Here is an 18,027-nt window from a genome sequence, read left to right as displayed (position 1 = left end):
GAGAGTAGCACTGAAGTGCTTCCTCTGTCTACCTGGGGCTTGTCTGCTGTTTCGAAGCTGGTAATAGAGCACCTGCCTGGTGAGTCTCTTGACTGGCATGTGGAAGATGTGCCCCACCCTTTGCAACTGATTAAGAGTGGTCAGTGTCTCAATGCTGGGGATGTTGGCCTAGACAAGGATGCTGGTGTTGGTATGTCTTTCTTTTACTGCGGATTCACAGAATCTTGCACAGGCCAGCATTGGTGATACTGCTCCAGCACCTTGAGGTATCTGCTGTAGACAGTCCATGTCTCAGAGCCATACCTATAGGTGGGAACCACCAGAGCTTTGTAAACCATGATCTTGGTGTTGGATCTAATGTCGTTGTCCTCAAACATGCTTTCCCTTGGTGGCTGAAGGCTGAGCTAGCACAGGTGGTGGTCCTCGATCTCTCCATCATAGGTGCTTTGGCCAACACAATAGTCCTGAGATGTTGGAAGTGGTCAACATTCTCTAAGACCTCCCAGTGGACCTTAATGATCAGGGGTTCACTCCACTATGCCGGGTCAGGTTGGTGGAGGACCTTCATCTTGTGGATGTTCATATGCCTCTGTAAAGGTGTTGACAATGGTCTGGAGTACATAAAAATGAGGTGTCAACCTGCTGAAGCTACCATACACGACTACTTGTATGCCAAATGGCAGAAGCAGCAAGTGAGAGACAGAGCTAAGCAATTCCGCAACCAACAGGTCAGATCTAAGCTCTGCAGTCCTGACAGATCCAGTCCTGAATGATGGTGTAAAATTAAGCAACTAATTAGAGGAGAAGGCTCCACAAACATCATCATACTCAATGATGGAAGAGCCTAACACATCTGTGCAAAAGATGAGGCTAAAGCATTCACAGTTATCTTCAGCCAGAAGTATCAATTGGATGATCCATCTTGACCTCCTCCAGTTGTCCACCGCATGACCGATACCAGTATTCAGCCAATTCGGTTCTTTTCACGTGATATCAAAAAATGGTTGGAACACAGGGATTCTAATCTATTCTGTTCTATACCCAATCGTGTGAAGCAGGCTATTCAGCACATCAAGTCCACACTGATCCTCTGAAGAGCATCCCACCCAGACCTACCTCCCTACCCTATCCCTGTAACTCTACATTTCTTATGGCGGATCAACCTAACATGCACATCTTTGTGATTGTGGGAGCAAACTGGAGCACCTGGAGGAAACCCATGCAGACGTGGGGAGAATGTTCAAATTTCACACACTCAGTCAGCCGAAGGTGGAATTGAACCTGGCGCTGTGAAGCAGCAGTGCTAACCACTGAGCCACCATGCGGCCTCCTTTTAAACCTAATGCACCTCCTATTCCAGGCGGTCTCCCATCCAAGTCCTAATGAGGCCTGAGTCTGCTTAGCTTCTGAGATCGGATGAGATCAGGCATTTTTTAGACGAGAATGGTTGCAGGCTCCAAAGGCAATGGGTCCTGACACTATTCTGACAATAGTACTGAAAACTTGTCTTTCAGAATTTACCACTCCCCTGGCCAAGCCGTTCCAGTGTAGTTACAACATTGCCATCTACTCAACAATATGAAAATGTGTATCCTGTACAAAAGCAAGGTCAAATTCAACCTGGACAATTACTGCCCCGTCAGTCTACTCTCGATCATCAGCAGTGATGGAAGGTGTCATCAACAGTACAATCAAGCAACACCTATTCAGCAATAACCCGCTCAGTGACGTTGAGTTTGGGGTTCCGTCAGCTCTTGACCTCATTACGGCCTTGGTTCCAATATAGGCAAAAGAGCTGAATTCCAGAGGTAAGGTGAGAGTGACAGCCCTTGTCATCAGGGCTGCATTTGACCAAGTGTGGCATCAAAGAGCCCTAGCAAAACTGGAATCAATGGGCATCAGGGGCAAACTCTCCACTGGTTGGAGTTGTACCTGGCACTTGAGAAGATGGTTGTGGTTGTTGGTCAGTTATCTCAGCTCCAGGATATCTCTGCAATAGTTCCTCATGGTAGTGTCCTCAGCCCAACAATCTTTAGCTGCTTCATCAATGACCATCATAAGATCAAAAGTTTGGATGTTCATCAATAATTGCACAATGCTCTACACCATTTCCAAATCCTCAGATACTGAAACAATCCATGTTCGAATGCAACAAGATCTGGATGATATCAAGGCTTGGGCTGACAAATGACAAGTAACATTTGCGCCATACAAAGGCCAGTCAACGGCTATCTCAAATAAGAGACAATCTAACAACTTCCCCTGAGTGCCCCACAAACAACATCCTGGGGGCTACCATTAACCAGAAATTTACTGGAATCACTACATAAACACAGTGGCTACAAGAGCAAGTCACAGGCTAGGAATATTGTACATAGAACAATACAGCGAAGAACAGGCTCTTCAGTCCTCGATATTGCGCCGAACTGAGAACTATTCTCAGCTCATTCCCTACACTATCCAATCATCATCCATGTGCTTATCCAAGGATTGTTTAACTTTCCCTAATGTGGCTGAGTTAACTACATTGGCAGGTAGGGCATTCCACGCCCTTACCTCTCTGAGTAAAGAACCTACTTCTGACATCTGTCTTAAATCTATCACCTCTCAATTTTGTAGTTATTCCCCCTTGTACAAGCTGACATCATCATCCTAGGAAAAAGACTTTCACTGTCAACCCTATGTAATCCTTTGATCATCTTGTATGTCTCTATCAAATCCTCTCTTAGGTCTGTTCTCATTGGAAAAAATGAGGCTAAGTTTCTCAGCCTTTCCCCACAAGACCTTCCCTCCAGACCAGGCATCATCCTGGTAAATCTCCTCCTCTGTACCTTTTTCCAATGCTTCCACATCCTTCCTGAAATATGGTGACCAGAACTGTACACACTATTCCAAGTGCAGCCGTACTAGCTTGTTTGGTAACTCACCTCCTGTCTCTCCAAATCTTGTCCAGCAGCTACAAGGTACAAGTCAGGAGTGTGTTGAAATACTCCAAACTTACCTGGATGGGGTCAGCTCAAACAACACTCAAGAAATTTGACCACATCCCATCCACAAGCACTCACTTCTTCCATCACTGATGCTCGGTAACAGCAGGGTGTACTATTTATAAAGATCCATGCAGAAATTCGTCAAAGATCTTTTAAACAGCTCCTTCCAAACCCCTTACCACTTCCATCTAAGGTAAGGGTAGCAGATACATGGGAACACCACCACTTGAAAGTTCTCCACCAAGCCACTCAGTATCCTGGATCAACCTACAGTGCGTGGACTGTGGAGATTCAAGAAGGCAACTCGCCACGTTCTGAAGGGAAAGTAAGAATAGACAATAAATGCTGGCAACCAGCAATGCTCATGTGCCATGAGTGAATAAATGAAACAAAATCCTTTTAGACTGCCAAGAGTTTCAAAGAACTTCCTAAAAATAGTTAGGTGCTTGTTTTGGATCTGTGCAGACTCGATAGTCTGAAGGGCCTTTTCCTATACTGTAGACGTTTATAACTCTGACTAACAGATGTGTTAGAAGTTTAGTGAAACATTTAAATTAAATTTTCTTATAAATTAGTAAGGTAAAATTAGTAATTTGAAGGTACCTGTTCATAAAAAATCATCATCCAATATATACTCTAGACTGATTTCTCAAATTATGAATGAGTATTCCTTTCAATAATTACATCATCAATAGATTTATAACATTCTTTTCTGTCAGGATACCTCCTGAGTTACATTCAAGCTGCATAATGTGAGTTGACATGGAGCAGGAAGCCACAAAGGTGAGAGATATGAGTTTGCATTGAGTTGGCATACGGGCTATCAACAGCCATGGGGATGACTGTATGTATGAGCCATAAGGGGGCCATTGGGAGTTGATACAACAGTATAGATTAGATTAGATTAGATTACTTACAATGTGGAAACAGGCCCTTCGGCCCAACAAGTCCACACCGTCCCGCCGAAGCGTAACCCACCCATACCCCTACATCTACATTTACCCCTTACCTAACACTATGGGCAATTTAGCATTGCCAATTCACCTGGCCTGCACATCTTTGGACTGTGGGAGGAAACCGGAGCACCCGGAGGAAACCCACGCAGACACGGGGAGAACGTGCAAACTCCACACAGTCAGTCGCCTGAGGCAGGAATTGAACCCGGGTCTCAGGCGCTGTGAGGCAGCAGTGCTAACCACTGTGCCACCATGCCGCCCGGTGTATATAGTATATGCTGGCATGGGTTGTGGGGGCAGGTACAGGGCACTGGTTGGCATGGGGTTATGAAGGACCATGCAGGTTGATATGGGTTGGCATGAATGTGGCATGGGGAATGATTGGTGAGAGCAGGAAAGATAGAATTGTAGGGTGATAAGCGCACAAGAGGCCTTCAGCCTACTGAGTCTGCACTGAACTATGTACACCAATTCCACTCTTCAGAATTTGGCCCATAGCCTTGAATGTAATGACATTTTAAGTGCTCATTCATGTACCTTTTAAAGATTGTGACATTTCCTGCCACACACTGAACTCCTGGGCAGTGCATTCCAGATCTGCTCCCTATCCGGGAAAAAGTGAGGACTGCAGATACTGGAAACCAGAGTTTAGATCAGAATGGTGCTGGAAAAGCACAGCAGGTCAGGCAGCATCCAAGGAGCAGGAAAATCGACGTTTTGGGCAAAAGCCCTTCATCAGGAATAGAGATAGGAAGCCTCCAGGGATATCTCTCCACCCTGGAGGCTTCCTGCCTCTATTCCTGATGAAGGGCTTTTGCTCAAAATGTCGATTTTCCTGCTCCTCGGATGTTGCCTGACCTGCTGTGCTTTTCTTCCCTACCCACCCATCCACACCAATCATAAACTTACATGCTTTAATCAGGTCCCCTTTCCACCAGATGATATTTGAATCTTTATTTTTAAACTCTTAATCCATTACCTGAGCCTCCAGGCTGGCTTTCCACTCAGCCTGTCTTGCGAATTGCCAGTCTGCCAAGTGGCCTGACTCCCAATCCAAAATGCTTGGCCCAGCTAAAAATGGGAAATGCATGTGGCCATTTTTAATGATCAGGTTTGCTAAGCCACAATTTCTCCTGATTCTGGGCACCCAATCTAGGAACAAAATCTGGGGCCAAAAAGAGAAGTGGCAAGAAAATTCTGCAAACAATTTCCTTACGGCAATTATCTTCCAAATGCAAATCAGCCCCTAGAAATCCTGGGTGTCCATTTTATAAAGATGGTCAAATGATAGTATGTTATCCACGCATGAATACAGAGAAATTATAATAGCTAGGTGCTTGTTTTGGATCTGTGCAGACTCGATAGTCTGAAGGGCCTTTTCCTATACTGTAGACGTTTGTCCAATGTGTGCAGGAGGGTTTCCTGACACAATATGTAGACAGGCCAACAAGAGGTGAGGCTATTCTGGATTTGGTTCTAGGTAATGAACCAGGCCAGGTGTTAGACTTGGAGGTAGGTGAGCACTTCAGGGGCAGTGACCACAACTCGGTGACTTTTACTCTAGTCATGGAGAGGGATAAGTGTGCACTGCAGGGCAACAGTTATAGCTGGGGGCAGGGAAATTATGATGCAGTGAGGCATGACTTAGGATGCGTGGATTGGAAAAATAGGCTTCAAGGGAAGAACACAAATGATATGTGGAGATTGTTCAAGGAACAGCTAATGGGTGTCCTTGATAAGCATGTACCAGTCAGGCAGGGAGTAAAGGGTCTTGTGAGGGAGCCGTGGTTTAATAAGGAATTGGAATCCCTTGTGAAAGGGAAGAGGGCGGCCTATGTAAAGATGAGGCGTGAAGGTTCAGTTGGGGTGATTGAGAGTTATAAGGTAGCCAGGAAGGATCTAAAGAGAGAGCTAAGAGCAGCGAGAAGGGGACATGAAAAGTCCTTAGTTGGTAGGATTCGGGAAAACCCAAAGGCTTTCTATAGGTATGTCAGGAATAAAAGGATGACTAGGGTAGGTATCGGTCCAGTCAAGGATAGTAGTGGGAAGTTGTGCGTGGAGGTGGTGGAGATTGGTGAGACACTAAATCAATACTTTTCGTCAGTATTCACTCAGGAACAGGACACTGTTGCTGATGTGAATATTGAGTCACAAGTGATTAGAATGGATGGCCTTGAGGTACGTAGGGAAGAGGTCTGGGGAATACTGGAAAGGATGATAATAGATAAGTCCCCTGGGCCTGATGGCATTCATCCTAGGATCTTCTGGGAAGCTAGGGAGGAGATAGCGGAGCCATTGGCCTTGATTTTTATGTCGTCGTTGTCTACGGGAATAGTGCCAGAAGACTGGAGGATAGCGAATGTGGTAGCCTTGTTCAAGAAGGGGAGCAGGGATAGCCCGAGTAACTGTAGGCCAGTGAGTCTCACTTCTGTTGTGGGCAAAGTCTTAGAGAGAATTGTAAGGGAAAGGATTTACGAACATCTGGATAGGAAAAATGTGATCAAGGATAGTCAGCATGGTTTTGTGAAGGGCAGGTCGTGCCTCACAAACCTTATTGAGTTCTTTGAGAAGGTGACCAAGGAAGTGGATGAGGGTAAAGCAGTAGATGTGGTGTATATGGATTTTAGCAAGGCGTTCGATAAGGTACCCCATGGCAGGCTAATGCAAAAATTACGGAGGTATGGCATTGAGGGTGCATTAGAGGTTTGGATTAGGAATTGGCTGGCTGGAAGGAGACAGAGGGTAGTAGTTGATGGTATAGGTTCATCTTGGAGTGCAGTTACTAGCGGTGTTCCACAAGGATCTGTTTTGGGACCATTGCTGTTTGTCATTTTTATAAATGACCTGGAGGAGGGGCTTGAAGGCTGGGTGAGCAAGTTTGCGGATGACACGAAAGTCGGTGGAGTTGTGGACAGCGAAGAAGGATGTGGCAGGTTACAGCGGGATATAGATAAGTTGCAGAGCTGGGCAGAAAGGTGGCAAGTGGAATTCAATGTAGCTAAGTGTGAAGTCATTCACTTTGGTAGGAGTAACAAGAAGATGGATTACTGGGCTAATGGTAGACTACTTGGTAGTGTGAGGTAAAAACAATGACTGCAGATGCTGGAAAGCAAATACTGGATTAGTGGTGCTGGAAGAGCACAGCAGTTCAGGCAGCATCCAACGAGCAGCGAAATCGATGTTTCGGGCAAAAGCCCTTTGATGAAGGGCTTTTGCCCGAAACGTCGATTTCGCTGCTCATTGGATGCTGCCTGAACTGCTGTGCTCTTCCAGCACCACTAATCCAGTACTTGGTAGTGTGGATGAGCAGAGGGATCTTGGTGTCCATGTATACAGATCTTTGAAAGTTGCCACCCAGGTAAATAGTGCTGTGAAGAAGGCATATGGTGTACTGGGCTTTATTGGTAGAGGAGTTGAGTTCCGGAGTCCTGAGGTCATGTTGCAGTTGTATAAGACTCTGGTGCAGCCTCATCTGGAGTATTGTGTGCAGTTTTGGTCACCATATTATAGGAAGGATGTGGAGGCATTGGAACGAGTGCAGAGGAGGTTTACCAGGATGTTGCCTGGCATGGTAGGAAGAACGTATGAGGAAAGGCTGAGGCACTTGGGGCTTTTCTCATTGGAGAAAAGAAGGTTTAGGGGAGATTTAATAGAGGTGTACAAGATGATTAGGGGTTTAGATAGGGTTGACAGTGAGAACCTTTTTCCGCTAATGAAGTCAGCTGTTCCTAGGGGACACAGCTTTAAATTAAGGGGTGGTAGGTATAGGACAGATGTTAGGGGTAGATATTTTACTCAGCGGGTTGTGAGTTCATGGAATGCCCTGCCAGTAGCAGTGGTGGACTCTCCCTCTTTATGGTCATTTAAGCGGGCATTGGACAAGCATATGGAGGTTATTGGGCTAGTGTAGGTTAGGTAGGCTTCGGTCGGCGCAACATCGAGGGCCGAAGGGCCTGTACTGCGCTGTATTTTTCTATGTTCTATGTTCTATAACTCTGACTAACAGATGTGTTAGAAGTTTAGTGAAACATTTAAATTAAACTTCCGTATAAATTAGGAAGGTAAAATCACCATATCCTCCCAGACCATAGGGTTGTTCTCTCACTTGAGAGAGAGAGAGAGAGATGACTGGTGGTGGTTTAACTTGAGGGTCACCACACCTCTTGCAAGGGGAGAGGTTGAGAAGGACAATCTTTCATGGTAACCTCAGCCACTTTGAGAATTGAACCCATGCTACTGGCATTATTACACATTACAAACCAGCCATTCAGCCAGTGAGCTACTGAAAGAGAATTCCCAGGAACATTAACTGGGAAAGGTTACTGAACCCGAAACATTAACTCTGATTTCTCCCCACAGATGCTGTCAGATATGCTGAACCTTTCCAGCATTTCTGCTTTTGTTTCCAATTTCCAGTATCCACAGTTCTTTTGTTTTTTATATTTCTAAAGGACATCATGTGCATCAGATCAAGTTGTGTAAAATAAACTTTTCTAAATTAGTGAGAAATATCCTTTCACTCAGTTTCCCCATCAAAAATGTGCGAACTGGGGAAAGATCTCATGTGATTGAGCTCTTCAATTCTGAAATCAATAGCACTCCTTTATGCCTGAAATTCAGTTGTTATCAATTTTAAAACGTAATGCTCAAAATGAATACTTAGATGAGTCACCTTGCTCAAGATACTTGAGCATTCAAAACGGAATAGTTTCAAAACTGGTTAAAATCCTGTCAAGTATTTTCTAAAATTTTGGATGATAAGCTTCACGTGACATTTTTGACTGTGTTTTGCTTGATCATTAAATGACTCCACTACATGTGAATTTCAAGTTTCCAAAACTGATGCAATGATGTTTGATGTCTGATCAGCTGATGATAAAAGATAATTAATATCACTGAAAATGCTTAAAAGAGCTCAGGATTTGGTTACCTCCACCAGTTTTTTCTTCTTGTTAAGATTGTTCTTTTGTAGTTTCTCTGGTTGAGGAGTGGCTCTGCTGACTGGTGGTCTGCAAATAAATTGACAGAAAATGTAATTGTGCAACTGCCTGATAAATTCATTGCGTGGTTTATTACTAACTAGAGATCGAGATTTGGAAAAAACTCTCGATTAAAAAGTGTTTTAATTAAAGCTTAGTGGTCCACCACTCAAATCATATCTGGAACAGAGAGACTTACACTTATCTTTTTCAAAAGTATAAAAGTTACAGTCTAGGTTGTCTCCATAGAGGAAATCTGGTCTTGTCCATAACAACTGTATCATTGGGATGTTTTTCTTTGGTGTATTCTTTTAGTTTATCATGCATCTCTTTGCACCACCTGTAGATTGCACATAACCTGCACCAAACCTGGCCACTACTTTGGTAAATGTGGCTTAAAGTGTCATTTGGGCACTCTGCTTCCAAACACCTCACTTATTAGCAAGTTCTCAGGTGCTGTACAACTTCACCATTTAGTTTCAGAATCTGCTTTGTTTTTGCACTTTGAGTTTAGTTTCATGTCATTTACTTCTTCCAAAATACTCTAACCTCAGTCTCTGCAGGGCTATAAATATGCAAAATTCATTTAAGTTTGAAGGTGGAAATAATATTATCCCAATAAGAAGACACAGTGCACATCCTTTTATTGAAGACCTGCTACTTAAATATGTGTAGTTGCTGTGAAACAAATGTTATATAAGTAACCAAAACAATCATTCAAACAAGATGCCAACCCAAATTAACCAAAGCTACAAGGTTTTTGATAGTGGCTGCCTTTCTGCTGTTGTCATTTACACCACCTTTGAGATCCAATTTTATTTCTTTATTTGTGCCATGACTACTTCCCTTTATCTTACATTGTCTCTTAATGTCATTTTATAACTCCTGTTTTCCATCTTATGTCAGACTTTTCCTTTTGTTCCTTCCATGCCTTTGCATTTACTTAAACTAGCTTTTTCTATTAAAATGTACAGAGAAATCTTAACGGGGGGGGGAGGAGGAGGTGAGATTAAGTTCAGATGGTGATGAAATGGGTAACCAATTGAGTATTTAAGAAAGCTGCATTGGATCCATCAACTTCTGGGGTTCACATGGTTAAGAACAGACAGTAAAACTATTCTACAGAGGGTTAACATGTCGGAAGAGTTAGTAAGGCTGGACAACCTAAATTTAATCTACTTTTGTGCTATAACATTGTTATATGGGCTTCCTGAGCCTCAGGAAACCTAGCTGATTCAGTACTTGTGGCCAGGTCAGCCATGAGGAAAAGGCTGGTCCTTCATAGCATGCAGTGCATGAGGAGCAGGAATGCTTGCCTGTACCTAAAAATGTGAGACTGGGCATTTAGACCAATCAGCCTGATTGGAAACCATATTTGTCAGTTCGGCTAACTTCCAGGCAGGAACCTGACCCAGCTAAAAGCCATATGTGGGGAAATTCAGACTTCCAAGTCTTCTGCTTGCTATCAGACCTGCCATTTCCCCTCAAGTTTATTGGCAAATAACAGATATCTCTGTTTCTTGTTTCACAGATGCTATCTGGACTGAGTAGTTCCAGTTTAAAGTAAATTACATTTAATTTCAGATTTCCAGCATTCGCAATATTTTGCTTTTGTAAAACTTTAATGGTAATAAGTCCACCACATTGCCACATAGCTATGTTCCCCATTAGTGAAGCCCAAGAAAGAAAACATGGGCTACTACTGCTCTTGATTTTAATTCCCAACCACCTACTCTCCACATGTTTCCCATTACTTAACTCCCCCTATGAACACAGAGTGTCAATTCAGCCCACCAAGCTTTGTTGGCCCTAAGCCAGCAAAGTACCCCGAACACCTATCTTTAATGTGTAATCTTAACCCTAAGCACCTCTCCTCTTAGTTCCTTGCTTAACCTTGTTTGGCCCAGTCAATACAGATTATTTTAAAGCTTCTTGTAATCAATAATATTGGCCTATAAATGAAACAGTGGCTAATCATTCTGTTTTTATGCAATCCAAATTTTCATATTTACTTATGGAGTAACGTGAACAATGAAAGTATATCGAGTTATTTCTTACACAACACATTCAGGATACAAACTACTGAAAATTTAGGAAATAAGACTGGTGATGTACCTGGATCCCCTTGACAGCAGCAAATAAATTTAAGTGAAAAGAATTAGTATAATTAGGAAAATTATGTAAAATAACTGAACACATGCACAAGCATTTTCATCAGTTTCAACCAACATTCCTGTATGGCACAAACCATGCTTCTCAATCATGCCAGCAAATAAAACCAAAAATCAGAGTGTACCAGTCTACAAATTCAGAAAACCCATACCCTGATATCACTGGGAAAATTCTGCACTAAGCTCCTATAAAATAAGGAGGAAACAAAGACAAAGCTATGTCAATGCTTCCTATGAGCACTGGGTTCATTTAACCCTCAATAATCAGTACTCAATAATACTTACTGCACTTGCAATTTCTGAAATGAAAAGGTGAATAATACTAAATTATTAAATAATAGAATCATAGAAGAAAGTAACTGGCAGCTGCTGGTGTAATTCGTATATTTAGTCAAAGTAACTATTCCCTAGGTAACCTATCCAAAAAAATCCTGTATGAAAATTCTTGTTCTGTGCTGTGCATCTCTATGACTCTATATCCAAAAATATTTTCATATTCTGAAAGATGAAGAACTACGCAGTATTTCTCAACTTAATTTTACCATACATAATTTAATTTTACCTTACCTACATTAAGTAAACAGATATGTTGTAATTTTTTACCTTTCAAACTATGAAAGAATGTTTGTATACCTTACAAGAACTTTCATACAGGTTTTTCTGGATAATTACCAAACATAATATTCATAGATTAATCTCTAAATATTGATAAATTAGAAAGTAATAGCAAGTTACTGGGCTGTAACCAAGTGGTTGAAGACTGGATGAATTATAGGGAAGTATTAATCTGGAGAAATTTTGCAATGGACTATATCTGACTCTAAATAATTAGCTACAGTTCACAAAACATCATCCAGCCATCTCTCCATTATGGAGAGACAATTGGTAATGCTTAATTTGAGTGAGCACAATTCTGCAAGTATAGAGCAAGGCATGAAGGCAGGCCTCCATAAACTACCATAGCTAAAGCAGTCAGCACCAGTGCACTGTCAGTATCATTTTGCACTTCATTTTTACTTTCTCTCGGCATTTGGAAAACAGTGACAGGATTGGGCAGAGTCAGCATGGATTTATGAAAGGAAAATCATGCTTTGCAAATTTACTGGAAGTTTGAGGATCTAACTAGTTGAGTAGATAAAGGGGAACCAGTAAACGTGCTTTATTGGACTTTCAGAATGCTTTCACTAAGGTCCCAATAAGAGATGAGCGTGCAAAATTAAAATTCATGGGGTTGGCTATAATGGATTGAGAACTGGCTGGCAGAAAGGAAACAAACAGGAGGAATAAATGGACCATTTTCCAAGTGACACCCAGTGATGTACAGCATGGACCCTAGTTATTCACAATGTCTACTAATAATTTAGATGAGGGAACTGAACATATTTTCTCAGCAATCTCCGTTCTCAATGAATAGGTTGATTGTCTCCTAACGTTGCATTTTTGAAAACTGTCTATTTATTTCTAAGCTCAAATACAATTAATGTCAAGAATAGCCAAACATCAACTACTCTCCCTGGATGAAAGGGTAGTTTGTTTCATGTTGCGAGGAGGAAGACAGCAGTAGAACTCAATTTTGAGATCAGGTTACAGATGTTCCTAGAAATAAATGAGTGTTTCAGATAGACAGTAGAAGGTCTATCAGAGGGAAAAGGCTATTTGCCTTTTCAAGGCACCATAGTCTGATGTGGGAGAGAGATACACATTCTGCAGCCATCACAGGATTCCAGGAGATTCATGCTAGCTTGAGAAGAATGATATGAATGGGCTTTAATATGTTTTTCCCATTTATTTTCAGGATATGGTCATCACTGGTTAGGCCAGCTTTTATTGCCCATCCCAAATTGCACTTGAGAAGCTGAGTGTTAAGCTGCTTTCTTGAGTGTCTGCAATCTTTGGGGCTTATATGCATCCATAGTGCTGTTAGTGAGAGAGTGGTACTGGGTGAAAGGTTTTAGAAACTCTCCAAAATCTGTGGAAAGCACTTAGAGATAGTCACTCTATGCTCTTGCTTGCCAAAGTGGGGATGCAGAAATCCTTTGGATGCTGGGAACAAGTTATGAGAATTGTCATTCCATGGTGCAATATGTAGTAAGTCTAGAGGAATGTTCTTTTCTGTAGTTTAAAATAAAAGTTGCCTACACAAAATAAGATAGTATGCAATCAATAGCACTTTCAGTCAGTTGTTTTACAAAGTTTTAGAGTATGAAACCTTGTGTATTTTTTCAGCTCTCAATGAAAGTTCAAATATCTTTTGAAGTATTTTCAATCCCTTTAATGATAACAATATAATACACTATTTTAAGAAAACTCAAAGATATTTTATTGTCAAAATATCAAAACCAGGATGCACATTATAATACATAGTGACAATGTTTTTACATTAATATAAAATATAGAATTATAAAATTATATTTATAATTAAATATACACATAATACTTACTTGACAATTCCCTGCCTCCAAAGGAAAGCAAGTTAAAACATAATACAATATTAAGTGTTTCTTAGCAGATGTTCAAATTTTTAAAGTAATTGCACAGTGACTGAATCTATCAAGAGATCTGTTTTCAGGTAGAAAATTTGCTAAACAGGTGAGGAAGACATTTGTGTCATTTTATTTACTTTATTCAAATTTATATAACCTTATTCAGTAGGCAAGATAGCTTAAGCCTACTGTTAACTAATGCTGGTAATAATTAAATCTATAGCAAGGAGTCGGACACCAACATTTTAATCAGTGTGCTTTGCCACGTTACAAGACAGTCTGATGACATTGATACTATCTTGAATGTGTTACGCTGATGTAACGTAACACTTGAAATTCTTGATTTGTGTGAAATGAAATGGTGGATTTTTGTTACTTGGAATCAAGTATGGTTTAGACTGAATCCTGAGGAGAAACAAATTCATGTTGATCATCTACTTCGATATAAATCCATCACTTTGTTACTGTGCAGGATTTTTATATTACAGATATCAGAGAGTTGTGGTCAGGCAGTTTACTAGTTGAAATAATATTTGTCAAAACATGGTCAGCAGACTAATTTAAATGCTGATTTGTTTACAGCAGAAGCAGCAGCCTACAGATACTTGAACATAGAAATCTATTAATTTTACCGACACTTCGTATTCAAAGCATTCAGTAACGGAGTTAACGACTACAGTGTTTTCACATACTACTATACTATTCAAAACATCAAACAAAACTTTTAGAGCAATAGAAAAGATAGATTTGATTTTAAGGATGTTCTTTGAATAGAATTCAAATGTTGCAAATGCAATAATGGAAAAAAATTCAAATCAGTATATTTTTAATCACGTCACAGCAAAAGAGTTGTTTAGTAACTGACCTTAAAGATTTTTCACTAAAAAAACTGTCAATTCATTTAAGCAGCAAAATGAAACAAAGAATTATTACTTCCTAATTACCAACTACAAATTTATTTCAAGACTACTTAAATCTATTTCATTGAAGAACACTTTAATTTCAGTATATCCAGATATTGTATTAATCATGAGTAAAGCTCTTAATTCTATACCAAATATCAAAACTTCCGTAAGCTCTCTTTACACAACTAATATGCATTGTTCAAAATTTTCTCTGCTTGTCCTTGGAACAAGCAAATTAGACAAAGGAAAGTTAGTGGATGCGATCTATTTGAATTTCCAGAAGGCCTTTGACAAGGTTCTACACAGGAGGCTGCTAAACAAGATAAAAACACATAGGTTAGGGGCAAGATACTGGCATGGTTAAAGGATTGACTGACTGATTGAAGGCAGAGGATAAACAGATATTTTTTGGATGGCAGCTGGTAACTAGTGGAGTTCCACAAGGCTATGGAACTATTCATGTTATACTTTAATGACTGGCCGAAGGAACTGAGGGAATTGTTGCTAGGTTTGCAGATGACATAAAGATAGGTGGAGGGCAGGAAGTGCTGAGGAAGCAGGTATGCTGCAGAGGACTTAGATAGGCTCGGAGAGTGGACAAGGAAGTGGCAGATGGAATACAATGTGGGAAAATGTGAGGTTATACACTTTGGTAGAAAGAACAGAGGCATAGACTATTTTTTAAATGGGCCAAAACATGTGGTACTGGAAAAGCACAGCAGGTCAGGCATGATGAAGCATTCCTGATGAAGGGTTTATGCCTGAAGTGTCAACTCTCCTGCTGCTTGGATGCTGCCTGACCTGCTGTGCTTTTCTAGCACCACGCTTTTCGACTCTGACTCTCCAGCATCTGCAGTCCTCACTTTCTCCTATTTTCTAAATGGGAAAGGCTTCAGAAATCTGAAGCACAAAGGGACTTGGGATGCCGAGTTCAGGATTCTCTTAAGATTGACATGCAGGTTCAGTTTACAGTTGGGAGGGCAAATGTAATATTGAACAGAAGGATACTGCTGAGGATGTATAAGGCAGATCGCACGTGGAGTATTACATGCAGTTTTGGGATCTATATCTAAGGGAGGATGTACTGTTGTTGGAGAGGATACAGAGAGGTTTATGAGAATAATTCCAGGGATGAAAAGTTTGTCATATGAGAAGCAGTTTCAGGGTGTGGTTCAGTACCTGGAGTTTAGAAGGAAAAGGAGAGATCTGATTGAAACACAAAATATTGAGAGGCCTGGATTGAGCAGATGTGATCTTCTGTTCCCTTTCCACACCTTGTGGTCTACGAGGGAGACAAAGCTTATGCTTATGTTCTTGTATCTGTTCTTTTTCCTGAAACAAATTATGAAACTGTTTCTAGGAGATATAACTTGAGAATCACCGCTCCACATTAAGCAGGAATGACCAGGAGATTCTTCTGTTATAACTACCTGCTTTAGGGTGTAGGTTTGCTCGCTGAGCTGTAGGTTTGATATCCAGACATTTCATTACCTGGCTAGGTAACATCATTAGTGGCGACCTCCAAGTGAAGCGAAGTTGTTGTCTCCTGCTTTCTATTTATGTTTGTCCTGGATGGGGTTCCAGGGGTTTGTGGTGATGTCATTTCCTGTTTGTTTTCTGAGGGGTTGATAGATGGTATCTAGATCTATGCGTTTGTTTATGGCATTGTGGTTGGAGTGCCAGGCCTCTAGGAATTCTCTGGCATGTCTTTGCTTAGCCTGTCCCAGGATAGATGTGTTTTCCCAGTCGAAATGGTGGTTTTTTTTCATCCGTGTGTAGAGCTACAAGGGAAGAGAGGGTCATGTCTTTTTGTGGTTAGCTGGTATTCGTGTATCCTGGTGGCTAACTTTCTTCCTGTTTGTCCTATGTAGTGTTTGTGGCAGTCCTTGCATGGAATTTTGGAGAAGCCGTTGGTTTTGTCTATGGGTTGTACTGGGTCTTTTAAGTTTGTTAGTCTTTGATTGAGAGTGTTGGTGGGTTTGTGTGCTACTAGGATTCCGAGGGGGTCTTAGAAGTCTGGCTGTCATTTCCGAAACTTTTTTGATGTATGGTAAGGTGGTTAGGATTTCTGGCTGTGTTTGGTCTGCTTGTCGTGGTTTGTTCTTGAGACTCGCATTCCTGGACGTCACAGTCGAAAGAAAGGACAATGGAGAACTACAGAAAACCGACAAACACTGACCAAATACTTAACTACATCAGCAACCATCCCAACACACACAAACAAAGCTGTATGAGAACACTATTCCAACGAGCCACCACACACTGCAGCACAGACGAACTTTGGAAAACAGAGGAGAACCACCTATACAACGTATTCAAGAAGAACGGATACTCAAAAAATACTGTGCGCAGATTCCTCAAGAACAAACCACGACAAGCAGACCAAACACAGCCAGAAACCCTAGCCACCTTACCATACATCAAAAAAGTTTCAGAAATGACAGCCAGTCTACTAAGACCCCTCGGACTCCTAGTAGCACACAAACCCACCAACACTCTCAAACAAAGACTAACAAACTTAGAAGACCCAGTACAACCCATGGACAAAACCAACGTCGCCTACAAAATTCCATGCAAGGACTGCCACAAACACTACATAGAACAAACAGGAAGAAAGTTAGCTACCAGGATACACGAACACCAGCTAGCCACAAAAATACATGACCCTCTCTCCCTCGTAGCCCTACACACGGATGAAAAAAACCACCATTTCGACTGGGGCAACACATCTATCCTGGGACAGGCTAAGCAAAGACATGCCAGAGAATTCCTAGAGGCCTGGCACTCCAACCACAACGCCATAAACAAATGCATAGATCTAGATACCATCTATCAACCCCTCAGAAAACGAACAGGAAATGACATCACCACAAACCCCAGGAACCCCATCCAGGACAAACATATAAATAGAAAGCAGGAGACAACAGCTTCGCTTCACTTGGAGGTCGCCACTGATGATGTTACTTAGCCAGGTAATGAAATGTCTGGATATCAAACCTACAGCTCAGCGAGCAAACCTACACCCTAAACCTCAACCTGAGCTACAAACTTGCACAAACTTTGCATAACTACCTGCCACTGGTATTGTGGAAGTGTCCACACATTGGTAGTGAAGTTTTTCGGCTATGTTACGAATGCACTTTCCATGACCATTAAGTCTTGGAGTGGACTGAAACTCAGAACTTCTAAGTCAGAAGTAAGGAGACTATACATTGCACCACAACACCTCTTATCTGTTGTGTACATAAGAACAACTGTCAGCCAAAATCACTGAATAGCAATAACTACTAACTGGATCCCAGCATAAATTTTCCAAAAAAAAACCCCAAGAATCATACAAATATTTGCAATGCTTTTTAAAAAAAAAATTAAACATATTACATCTTATAATTCTAAGGCATGCAAATGGATGCTATCAAGAAATTTTACAGTTGTTGAATTGGGGATTTGCCTTCATAATGTCTTGGTCTGCAGGAAAGTAGTGCAGAGTTGTGACATCTGATCAAAGAATACTTATAAGTACCAAACAGGATTGAACTGGCA

General features: G+C 41.3%; 1 protein-coding gene across 3 annotated transcripts in view; it reads right to left on the bottom strand.

Moving 5' to 3' along the window:
• Positions 1-18,027, bottom strand: part of LOC140483036 (echinoderm microtubule-associated protein-like 6) — a 544,931-nt gene that overhangs the window by 138,036 nt on the left and 388,868 nt on the right. For all 3 annotated transcript variants that reach the window (XM_072580923.1, XM_072580924.1, XM_072580925.1), the window contains one exon: positions 8,877-8,955. In XM_072580923.1, coding sequence (XP_072437024.1) covers positions 8,877-8,955 — 79 coding nt within the window. The remainder of the gene's footprint in view (positions 1-8,876; positions 8,956-18,027) is intronic.

Source organism: Chiloscyllium punctatum, chromosome 11 (genome assembly GCF_047496795.1).
Source record: "Chiloscyllium punctatum isolate Juve2018m chromosome 11, sChiPun1.3, whole genome shotgun sequence".
In the NCBI taxonomy this organism is placed as follows: Eukaryota; Metazoa; Chordata; class Chondrichthyes; order Orectolobiformes; family Hemiscylliidae; genus Chiloscyllium; species Chiloscyllium punctatum.
This window is presented reverse-complemented; position numbering and strand designations above follow the sequence as displayed.